This window comes from Tursiops truncatus, chromosome 15 (genome assembly GCF_011762595.2).
Source record: "Tursiops truncatus isolate mTurTru1 chromosome 15, mTurTru1.mat.Y, whole genome shotgun sequence".
NCBI lineage: Eukaryota > Metazoa > Chordata > Mammalia > Artiodactyla > Delphinidae > Tursiops > Tursiops truncatus.
The window spans coordinates 72133648-72145841 of NC_047048.1; the positions used below are offsets into that span (position 1 = coordinate 72133648).

The 12194-nt window shown below is 50.2% G+C and overlaps 1 protein-coding gene across 11 annotated transcripts in view; it reads right to left on the bottom strand.

The window, feature by feature from the left end:
- The window catches only part of ELMO2 (engulfment and cell motility 2), a 38541-nt gene that overhangs the window by 2109 nt on the left and 24238 nt on the right, over positions 1-12194 (bottom strand). For 7 of the 11 annotated variants that reach the window (XM_019943990.3, XM_019943991.3, XM_033841085.2 and 4 more), the window contains 11 exons: positions 11267-11317; positions 7252-7374; positions 6802-6936; positions 6100-6204; positions 5901-6009; positions 5424-5560; positions 3845-4008; positions 3621-3733; positions 3325-3432; positions 2483-2565; positions 565-642 (listed from right to left, as the gene is read on the bottom strand). In XM_019943990.3, coding sequence (XP_019799549.1) covers positions 565-642; positions 2483-2565; positions 3325-3432; positions 3621-3733; positions 3845-4008; positions 5424-5560; positions 5901-6009; positions 6100-6204; positions 6802-6936; positions 7252-7374; positions 11267-11317 — 1206 coding nt within the window. Of the gene's footprint in view, positions 1-564; positions 643-2482; positions 2566-3324; positions 3433-3620; positions 3734-3844; positions 4009-5423; positions 5561-5900; positions 6010-6099; positions 6205-6801; positions 6937-7251; positions 7375-7609; positions 7714-8176; positions 8504-11266; positions 11318-12194 lie in introns of those variants that run through there. The other 4 variants (XM_019943996.3, XM_019943997.3, XM_019943995.3 and 1 more) reach the window with 4 other exon arrangements.

Genomic DNA, 12194 nt, shown 5'->3' on the forward strand with positions numbered 1-12194 from the left:
AAACTCCACTGGCAGCTCAGGCCCTGCCTAAGGGTCTCCTCTTTCAGAAGCCCCACCTCCAGTTCCCTCCACTGGCTCTCAGAGCTCACCAGACATGTATGCTCTCAACCACAGCTGCTTTTCAATATCTAGCATCTTCTAGTGCTATAGCTGAAACTGTAGTCCCCGTGTAAAGAGGACCAGATCCACCTGGCTTCAAAGCCCAGGTCAGATCCACTACAACATATGCCCCAGAGCCCTGGAGAGGGAGGATCTGTCAGGCTCACTTGGGTGGGTGGCCACGCGGAAACTGAAAAGAGGAGCATTTTCCTAGTTCCAGGCAAATAAGTTATCCCTAGTTGATCCTGTCTTTCTAACGACAACCTACCACTGCTGCTAAGAGTGACCTGGAGAGCCCAGCTCAGGGGGAAGGACCCCCAGCGTGGCAGATCCTTGGTGTCGGCAGCCTTCGTCACACTCTGGGGCCCCTGCCTTTAGGGGGATGTTTCTGTTCTGCCCACCCCTCCCCTCCAGCTGCAGGCACAGAGAAGGCCTGGCTGCCCAAGGCAGCGCCACGCTGCTCACCTCATACTTATTAGGTGCAATGAAGTTTAAGGTTTCGTCGGGGTCATACAGGATGGAGAAAGCCAATTCCAGCACCTCCTAAAGGAGAAAGGGCTTCAGTTATTTGGAGCAAGGGAATGGCCTGAGCCCTACATACCAAGAGCTTGGTCAAAGTCCTAGTGACTTGGCACCACCACCAAATATGCTGATTCAGATGAGATGTCATCAAGGTCCCAGGGCTCATGCACAAATGTGGCTGGAGATGAGGGCACCGGTAATCAACCCTCACTAACCCACCTAAGTCATGCCTAGGATGTGGTGATACTTTCTAAGATTGGAGAAAAATCATTTCTCAACACTCGGAACCTTTGAATGTCAGAGTCCACGACTGTATATTACCTTACATATATATCTGGGTAATTAAACTGAAAGTCTTAACAGTTTAAAAAAAACACCACAGCAGAAACAAATTGTGGCCAAAAATGGGACGACCTGAGCATCAACAACATAACTGTAATGACTGAAACAAATATAATAGGCTTAAATCCATGAGTTCACAATACCACTAAAAAACCAAAGCAAAACACATGCACAAAATAGGTCACTGTTGGATGATACCAGGGAACTAAGTCCTTGTTTTAAAAGTAGGTACATAAAAGAAAAGAATCAAGCGTTTATCCTCCCTTCTTATAAACTGCACCACTGGGAAACCACCATAGATGATGGCAAGTTTCTCTTTAGAGAAGTAGTTCGACTAATAAACGAAAAGGGATGAGCGCACTAGAATATCACTAGTTTGCAAACCTTAATTTACTAAAGAAACGAGGCACTGAGCATCCAGAGTCTGCTAACATCACAAAAAAGACAGACAACCAGACATTATGTGCCTCTTGATAGAACAGAATACCATCTAGGAAGGAGTCTGGCCAAAATAAAAAGGTCAAGCCTGAACTGGATCAAGCCTCTAGATCTCTCTACCAATTTACAGATCTGGGACAGAGGAATGGGCTCAACTACACCACAGGGAGACAATCAGCAGATTTCAGGCTCTGGGAAACTACCAAACAAGCAACCTGGTTTCTTCAACTAATAAACTGCAAAGAGAAGGGAAAAAAAAAGAGCTGCAAAAGATGGAGGGGGGGCTTCCCTGGTGGCGCAGTGGTTGAGAGTCCGCCTGCCGATGCAGGGGACACGGGTTCGTGCCCCGGTCCGGGAGGATCCCACATGCTGCAGAGCGGCTGGGCCCGTGAGCCATGGCTGCTGAGCCTGCGCGTCCAGAGCCTGTGCTCCGCAACGGGAGAGGCCGCAACAGTGAGAGGCCCGCGTACCGCAAAAAAAAAAAAAAAAAAAAAGATGGAGGGGCAACTTACGAATTAAGAAACTTAAAAGACTTATCACAGTGCAGAGACCCTATTTGGATTCTGATTTAGCAAACTAAGTGGGTATGAGTGTGTGTATGTGTGCATGCGAATACACATAAACATATTTTTATAGAGAGAAACGATGACATTTTTAAGACAATTAGTGGAAAATCAAACATCAATGGCATACTTGATACTAAATAACAACTTTTTATTTCCTTTTAGGTGTGCAAATAGTACTGTGATTATGTTAAGAGAGTCCTTATAATTTAGAGATTCATTCTAAATATTTACAGAAGAAACGATATAATACTTGAGATTTTCTTCAAAGTAATAAGGGAAGAGGGACAAGTGGATGGGTAGACTTTGCCCTGGTTGATGAGGCTGGGTGAGGCGTCTATGGGGGTTCTATCTATCTTGGTGTCTGTTCAAACTGTTCTTAACAAAACATTCAGGATGAACTTAATGTGAGACAGCATGGGGGCGAGAGGTCACGCACCTAGAAAGCAACCACCACCGACTACGCTCCACGTATCTCTGTGACAGCAGCTCAGACTCTGGGCTGCCTCTCCACTCACCTTGTTCTGTTTCAGAGCACTTTTCTCTTTCATGTGGGGACAATCTTTCCCAGTGACAATGGCCTTAATGTCTGCAACAGGAACTGATAAATGAGGGGAATTAGTTTCTGGAAGCTTTATGTTGCAAGTTGGTCCTTGCATCAGTGCTGGAAGGGACGGCCCAGCCCCCAGACCCACAGGGCTATATGAGCTCAGGGAGGGTTCCCCGCTCCGTGGTCGCTTCGCCTGGACTCTCTGGCCTGCTGCGCTGTGTCAAGTCTAACTGGGGGTGGGTTCAGGGCTTCTGCACTGTCTACCTAGGGAAGGGGGCCTCAGACACTCACCTCACTTCCACTTCGTGGCGATAAAGATGACAACGGCCACGAGAGCCAAGGCAGCTAATAATTACTCTTACCCCCTGCCAGCCATTGTTCTAAGTGCTTTACATATAGGACTCATTCAATCCTCTGATGAGGGAAATGTGGCTATTATTCCCATTTTACAGAAGAATCCAAGGCAGAGGGGAGAATTAACTTGTAATTAATTAGAATTAACAGCAAAGCCAGGATGTGAATCCAGGCAGTCAGGCTTCAGAGCTTCTGCTCTTAACCACCGCCTTTCAATTTAGTCTTGTATCACCCTTTACAATCTGCAAAACCCATACCTGTGATCTCACTGAATTCTCCAAACAGCCCCTTGACCCCTAGGCCAGGTGCAGATGACCTCTGACCAATGCGGAAATGGGTTCAGAGAAATAACTGGCCCAAGGCCAGATTACCAGTTTGAAGCAGCCAGGACTAGAACTCAGGTCTCCTGACAGCAAGTCCAGCTACCATGACACCCCAACAGAGAAATGAACTTACTTTTCTCCTGCAGGGATTCGAATGTCACCTCCCCTTGAGGGTTGTCGTCCAAGTCACCGTAGTGCAGGACCTTGTGGTTCAGGGCCAAGCGGCAGTACCAGAAACGCTCTGGAACACAAGGGAAGACAGGCAGGTGAGTAAGGACAGTTCCGGGAGAGGCCTGGGCACACGAGGGGCAAAAAGACGACTCATTCCCTGCCTGCTCCCCGCAGGGACTGCCCAGGCAGGTGTCCCCCGCAGTGCGGCGGCTCTGGGCAGTAGGGACAGACGGCCCAGCACCCAGGCCCTCAACTCACCTTGCCTCCGGCGATTCCCAATCTTTCGGAAGCTGCTCCCCTCACAGAGCCGGTTCAGGCGTTGCTGCTTGATCAGCTCAAGGATCTCGGGCTGGATCTTCTCCCTCAGCTCCCTGCGGTGGACATGCACCGGAGTAAGGAGAAGGTCACGGGGACAGCAGGCCTTCTGAAGGGAGGCAGAGCTCACACACACACACCCCACCCTCCCCCATCAAGGCACTTACACAATCGGCGGGGACTGGAAGTCATCCTGACTCATCCTCTCGGACTGGCGTAGTCGCAGAATCTCAGAGTAGCTCAGGCTCCGCAGTTTGCTCTTGAACTGATCCAAAGAGTTGGGTTTGGAGGGCAAAGCCCGAGTGATCTGCTCCCGGACTACCTGCATAACCTGAGAGAGAGGAAGGCGGCCGCCTCAGCCCTGGTCTGATAAACGGATGCCAGGCTCTGCCCTCCGCGGTCCTGAGCAGGGTGGGTACCACAGGCATCCACTGGGCGAGTAAGAGCACTGATTCTCTACTATTATCTCTTCTCAGTTACGTAGGACAAATGATGGATGGCGACAAATGGATTTTTTTTTTTTCTCTGGCTGCACCATGGGGCATACAGGATCTTAGTTCCCTGACCAGGGATCGAACCTGTGTCCCCTACAGTGGAAGCATAGAGTCTTAACCACTGGACCGCCAGGGACATCCAGACAAGTGCTTTATTTCTCATACATTCTGGAGTCAGAGAGGAGTAGGTTCAGATCTCAACTCTGTGCTTCAATCTTCTCCTTGAGCAAGTCACTCAACAGCCTCAGGGCCCCACCTACTCATCCTTAAAGCTAGAGAAAGGAAGACACATTTTCGATAGAGGTTGCCACAAGCATATGAGTGAGACGCAGTCAGGATGCACAGTGCCTGGCACACTGTAGTGTGTTCAAAACATGTGATAGTTCCCTTAAAACAACAACAGCTAAGTAAAAAGCAGGACACCATCTGCACATCCAGTCGGCTCCCCACCAACGAAGGAAAAATCTACAGCAAAAAAAAGACCAGAGGGGCTTCTCTGGTGGTGCAGTGGATAAGACTCCGTGTTCCCAATGCAGGGGGCCCAGGTTCGATCCCTGGTCAGGGAGCTAGATCCCACATGCATGCTGCAACCAAGAGTTCGCATGCCACAACTAAGGAGCCCTCCTGCTGCAACTAAGACCCGGCACGACCAAATAAATTAAAAAAAAAAAAAAAAAAAGACTAGAGGGAAACATAAAAATGGTCATTGTCGCTGGATAGGGGAATTATAGATAACTTTTTCTTCTTTATATTTCACAAATTTTTTACAATGAGATGAGCAGCTTCAAAAGAGCCAACTCCTAGATAGTCAGCTTTTGAGGGTCTAGCAGTGCTGTCAGAGGGTGGACTCAGAACGCATCCAGAAATGGCTACTGGTAAGTACCCCTGACATGCACTTCACTGCGGATCCCCCCCGATGTCTCCATAACATCTGCAGTTCACAAAACTGCCACAGTGCCTGCACAGAGTAAGTGCTCAGTAACCCACGCTATCACTGTTATGTTTATCCTCCTGCCCCCGAAGGAAGGCCGGAGGGGCCAGTACTGGTCCACCGGGCAAATGAGGGGCCCGGCAGGGAGACACCTGCTCAGGGTTACAGAGGGGACTGACGCTCTCAATGCCTCCGTCTTATGACTCAGTGCTGCAGACCACACTGTCCTCCGGCTCAGGTATTCCCCAGGCTCTGGCCAGCTGTCACAGACTGTCCTGGGATGGTCTCAGCCCACAGGCCTCAGAGCTCTGTGACACCGACCTTGTTGAAGTCCTCAGCTGTTGCCCTCATCTCCTTCCAGGTCTTGTTCAACAGCTGGATGCAGATTCCAAAGAGCTCTTCGAACGCTCGGTCATGGGTGAAGAACATCGGGTGGTAGTCGTTGCGCCCTTCATTTGCTGTGGAAGAGGAGAAACAGGGAAAGGGTGAAGCTGGGAGCCCATGTCCAGAAACCTGGGATCCTCCACACCAAAGTCTGGAGGAACAGAACCAGACTGAGGACCGAGAAGGGTAGTGGATGGGGGCGTAGCTACTGAACATGCCAAATCACCAGCTCAAACAAGCCACAGCCACGACTCCCATAGACAACAGTAGACGGATTGTAGCTCTCTTGGTAATTTTTAAAAAGTACAGTAAGGCTGTCCAGTCCCATGGACACCTAACTCTATACCGTCGAGTCTCACCAGGCTCCTGAGTACAAGCAATGGCTGAAGGAAGGGGGCAGCCACCCAGACTTACGCAGTTCCCCGACCTGTAGGATCTCACAGAGCATTCTGGTGAGCTCAATGGCACTGCGGCCAAAGGGGCACTCGTGCTTGTCTTCTCGGCTGCTGTTCTCCAGGACAATCTGTGGGCAGAAGAGGAACGGGAGGGTGAGGGAGGCAGGGAGGCAAGCGATGCGGCATCAACACAGAGAAAGCTGTTCCCCAGCCTTTACCCGGATGTAGGTGTCCTGATGGACTTTCGCCAAGTACAGCATGTTGTCCAAGGCCAGCATTCCAGGAGGAGTCTGGGTAAAGTCCATTGCTGGGTTGATATGGTTCTGTAGAGATAAACACACCTGATTTGAGACTCGGTAGACATTGCGTGCGAGCTCACCTGAGGGGGATCCCGATCACCCCTCTACCATATGCCGCCCGCATGTCACACCTGCCTCTGTTGTAGCTCTTGTCACGTGCCCATCTCTACTACGAGGCCGTGAGCTCAAGGCCACTGGACGGTGCCTGACTCGTCTTACATCCCCCCTGCCTAAATACTGCTGGGTGCCGAGTAGATGCCCAGTAAGTATTTAAATGAATTAGCTCCATTCTCAAGTTGTAGCCTATCACAACATATCCACTCCAGATTTTCAAAGAACCTAGCTGCTTTGATAAGAGATCTCCTCTCCACTCGTTCGGCTGACCTCCTGGGCCCTCCTACAGATGGGTTTGTTTCAAGGGGCCAAATGTGGCACATAAACTTGTGAACCTGCCACAGCCAAAGCAAAGCAAGTGTCAAGGCCCCTCCAGCTCCTTAGTGTCTTCTGTTCCGGGGCCACCATCATGTTATGAGAGAGGGTTGTCAGGGTTCTGTCTGGGTGGCCCTCTGACTCCCGGTCAGGGGAGAAGGTCTACCGGTGTCCATGCTCTGCGAAACTCACAGTAAATCCCAGCATCTTGTAGTCCTTGGTATACATGGCTTTGCGTTTTTCAGTCCCACTCCCGGGGACGTTGCTAGGGTCAGACTCTGCATCAAATGCAATCCTCCTCAGTTCAAATATAATGTCTCTTTGAGCCTGGGAGGTGAAATAGACAGTCAGCAGGTGAGTCGGCTAGTCAAGGGAAACAAGGAAAGGAAAGAGTGGGTAGAGCTTTTCCGGGCAGAACTCTGGCCCCGATCGATCTTTGAGGACGCATCACCTCTAGCATCGCAGGACAGAGGTGGGCTTGGCCCAGTCACCCAGCAGAAAGGGATCATGGTGAGGCACAAAGCTGACACAACTAAGCACAGTTCCTGACACACAGCAGGTGCTCGATACACAGGGCGGAAGGCACCACATCAAACAGCACACGATGCCAGCCAGGAAAGCTCTGTCCCACTTAGAACCGACCTGGTCATTGGGGTCCATCTTGGTCATCATCCTTTCTTCCAGAAGGTTAAAGGTCAGCACTTGCAGGACATACAGCTGATGGGCCATCTCAGTTTTGATTGGGCGGTTCCCTCGGATCACATGCTGGAGAGAGCAAAGGCAGGGAGCAGAGGGTTGGACTGATTTTTACTGAAGAGTCACATCCATGCTGGTGAAAAGACAGTACGCTGGGCAGGGGACAGGGTTTCCTCCCCCACACAGGGAGTTCCAGAAGGGGATGGAACATGAATGGGTCTGATTCAGGCAGAGATGGTTCACTGCAGGCCTCAAGGGCACCGTCTTTTTTTGTGCACGCCCCTGGCCGGGGAAGTAACATTACGATGCGGGAGATCAGCCGCTGGACCTCATTCCAATCGATCCAGACAACAGAGTGTGCGTGAAGAGTCGCTTGCAGAACTGGACAGTACAATTCTTTTGTTTTCCCTTAGAAAAATAAAATGTTTTGGATGGCCTCACCAGGTAGAGAGGTTCCGAAAAGATCATTTTCTTTCAATCATCTCGAGACACCTACACAAAGAGGGGCATCTAACGCTCCTTGTCCGGCCCCCTTCTCTCCTACTGGTGTCCCTCCCCTTCCCTCTGCTCATTCTGGGTATGTCCCCCTCCCCATGTCCCCACACCACATCCCTCTCCTCTCCTCTAATTCTATCCTCCCCACCCACTCAGCTCACCACCTCCTCCCTGATGCCCACCAACCTTAGGTACTTCTCCACCTCTCACGCTCCATCTCTGTCTTGTTCTACATGCCACAGCCCCCCTCTGTCCTCCGGGCTGACCAATGCTGGTTCCCGTCCTGTCCCTTGGTGTCCTGTTCCCTCGCCCGCAGTAGCCTCCTGCTCTTTCCTGCCTGCTCCCTTGCATTCCTCACTCCCTCTGTCTCACTCACCATCTAGAATCCTGTCGTTCTTGGTCTTTTCTTGCCCAAAGGAGACTCTTGCCCAGTTTCCCACACGTAACCGCCCTCTGTGCCCTTCGTGTTCTCTTACTCGGTCTAGCTCGTCTCTAGAGCCGTGTTGTCCAGTATGGTAGCCACTAGCCATATGTGGCCACGTGCATCTAAGTCAGTTAAAATTGATTCAAGTTAAAAGTTCAGGTCCTCAGTCGCACTAGCCACATTTTAAGCTCAGGAGGCACAAGTGGCTAGTGGCTACATCCAATGACAGAGTAGAAGTGGAACATATCAGAAAGTTCTGCTGTACTCTAAAATACTTAGCTTTCTAACTCTAGGTCAGCTCTCTCTAGAGCTTGCTCTGGTTCGGGATCAATCTCTTTAGATCTGTGCAGTCCAGTCTGGTAGCCACTAGCCACCTGTGGCTGGTGAACACTTGAAATGTGGCCAGTCCAAATTGAGATGTGCTGTAAATGTAAAATGCACACTGGATATCAGAGCCTTAGTATGGAAACAGAAAATGTGAAATATCTCATTAACAATTTTCCTATTGATTACATGTTGGTATCATAGTATTCTAGATATGCCGGGTTAAATGAATTATATCATTGAAATTCATTTCCCCTATTCCTTTTTTAGTCAACGCTGCTACTAGACCACTTAAATGAAACAAGTGGCTCGCATCGTATTTCCACTGGACGGCGCTGCTCTAGACTTCCTCTCCCCACCGGTGCAACTCCATGAGAGCTCTTCCTTTCTCTGTCTTTCTTTCCCTAGATCTGCAAGGCCCAATACAGTAGCCACAAGCCACACGTGGGCATTTAAACTGAAACTTTAAAGAACTACAAATTCAGTTCCCCAGCCACGCTAGACACATTTCAAGTGTTCAACAGCCACATGTGGCTTGGGCCACCCTTTCTGCACACACCTCCCCAGCTACAGCAGGTTCTAGGGGACAGCGCCGCTCTGCTCACCTCCTCCCTGAGCCCTCTCCGAGGCCTGACCTCTCTCATCAAGCCTCCTCGCCCCTCCCAAGCTTCCTTCTCAAGGTCTGCTCTGCCCCTCCTCCGCCTCCAGTCTCTTCCAGCCCAGGGTCTTCTCTCCGCTTCGGCTGCTTCTGCCCCTCCACCTCACTCTGAGCCTCTTCCTTTCTCTGCGTCCCTCCCTCTGTCACTCTGATTTCTCCCTACCCATCTACCCCTATTCCTCTCTCCTCACCTCTCTCCAGAATTCATAAAACCACTCTGAAGAGAGGTTAAAGTTAATGTGATACTGGTTTCCATTCACTTTAATCCCCGTTTCTCAATCTCAGAGATGTCAGAGTGGGAGGGTAATTCCTCGAGTCATCAATGGCTTAAAGAAGAACAGTGCCAGTCTGATGAAGTCTTATTTGACTGGCAAGTACCTCGAGGCCTCAGCTCCCTGGCTCAACTCCGTTCAGTCCCGGGACTTAAGTGAGCACGCGTTAACCTTCTCCTAGCAGACCACTTCAGTCTGAGTCCTGACACCAAACTGTCTTCTATAGTGGATGGAATCTTTGCTTGTTCACCAGGTTTGTCCAGAAATGAGATGAACGTCTAATCTCGTTCAGGTAAATGATAAGCCTCGAAATTCATTAAAGTTCTCTGAGAAGGGCACCCACTCCCACACATGCAGAGGATGGCGCCCAACACAACCGCTCGGACATGGGAGACAAGAATGTGGGGACCTGTGTGGCAGGCAGAGGGCGGAAGCGTCTGGCCAGGTCCTTCCTGCCGGGCTGGCAGCGGGGCTGTGTGACCAGGGAGGTGGCCCGCAGGCAGGAGCTCGCTCTGCGAGGTGAAGTCCGGTGGGCTCTGCCTGTTTAGAGCAGCTGATCGCTCCACCTCACAGGTGCCCACGGTTACTTCTTGAATTCTGTCACCTCTGTATCTTGTTTACGGTGAAGGAACTGCCCCACCAAGAGCCAGGCCCCCTGCTAAGCCCTGTGTATATGTATCAGCTCCTGTGGGCCTCACATCCAGATAAGCAAACTGAAGCCCACAGGAGTTAAGTGAACCGCTCAAGATGAAAGACTGGTTAAAGGCAGAGCGGGGGCTGCCGACTCCAAAGTTCATGCTCAGAATTAGGAAGCCTTTCACACCTGACTCTCGATTTCTCATTTTGTTCCCTACACTGTGGTCTCCCAGGTGCACCTGATTTTGGACGACTGATAAAATGGCCTTTTAACCCAGCTCCTTGACTCTCCTTCCCGGCCCTCACCTCCCACCTCAGCTCTCTCCCCGCCCACATCCCCACTGCAGAACAGGCACTGAGACCTCCCTCCAGATGCCTCCCTCCCCCGCCAACTCCCGCTCTACCCTCCTCCCTCACACACCCCTCAGGAAACACGGATCTTGGAGTGCGACCTTTCTAAAACGCCAGCCTGGTTATTTCACGATCCTGATTAAAGCCTCTCAGTTGCTTTTGGGAGAAAGACCTAGGTCCTACCTGATCTGGTCTTTGCTACCTCTCCAGCCTGTCACAAATTCTCACCCCAAGCTCCACAGGACCACACACTCCTCCTAGGTGCCCCCCTTCCCCATGCAGGAACTCCTTTTCTGACTGGTCATCTGGCTTATCCTCAGCCTTCCCTGAAGACCCGCCTCTAAGGGCTCCTGACAACTCTCCTTTGCGGCAGGACTGACAGCTCCTCCTCTGCAATCTCCCAGGCTGGGCATCCCTCCCAGTGCCCCGCACAACTCAGGGTTATGACTGGTGTTAGTTGAGTGAATTCCTCTTCTGTGCCTATTTGAACACATTCCCTCTGGATAAAAGTCTGTGGAGTTGTGAGGCAACAAACAGCATATCTGGCTAAGTACCTCCTTAGAGGCTCTGCAGTTCCTGGTGGGACAGCCTCCTAGAGACAACCCTGCTTACAGTGGATCAGAAACCATAAGCTTTCCAGCTTGGGAAGTGTTTAGTACCTATCGGTAAGGACCCTCTGAGTGCCCATCCCACTCCACAGTGATTTCAATAATAATAGTACAGCTATAATAATAGTGATAGTTGTAGTTAATAGTAACAAAACAATAACAGTAACAAAATATAGCTTGTCTGGGAACTTACATTGAGGATTATGGACCGAAGGTGCTTCTGTGCGAATGCGTTGGCCATATCCTATTAAGAAGAAGCGAACATAAGGTAAGGTGGCAGGCATGCAGCTGTGACAACTATCAAGAGGACGGTGATGTCATAGCTCTGGGGCTTTTTCCCTTAATTTTTTTCCTTTAAAATGAAAAGTGGGCAAATGAAGAAAAATTCACAGACCTTCAAATACGTATTTTATACTCTGAAAAATTCCCATACATTTTCTTTCATGAGTACACATTAATGCAAACAGGGTTTCCTTTCCCAGTGGTACAATCAACCGTGTCATCTTCAAAGAGGGACAAAGGCTGCTTCAGGACGAGACACTTGTGTTACAAGGATGCCAGGAGATGGACAACAAGCACAGGCCACAGAGCAGCACGATGGTTCCCAAGCCACATGCACCATCCCAGGCCAGAACCACTGCCAAGGCTGGGAGGGACTCTAATGGAACACTGACTCCAAACCGAGCAAGAGGGCTTGGGCTCCGGCATCCTCCTCCACTGCGCACCCCCCCCCCCCCCCCCCCGCCCCCAGCACCACGCCAGCAGACGGAGCTGGGGTGGGATGCTCTGAAACAGCAGGTGGTCTACGATTCACTTCTGATCAGTTTAGAGAACAAGGTGTTGGGTGCTTTGGAGTGATTTTTCACAACAGGGTCACCTTTTTTATTTATTTGGTTCAGATTTTGACAGTAACACTTCATTTATTTAGCTCACTCAGGAAATAACGTATCCTACGTTAAGTTAATCTTCCAGGGAATGAAGCTTTAAGGGTCCTCTCAGAACTGTTATTTTGACTATTCTTATGCTAATCTTCTAAAAATATATACACTTCCTGTATTTCTGAAGAGACTACGATGATTATAATAATTTAATCACTGCCAAGGACTTGACTTCATCAGGAA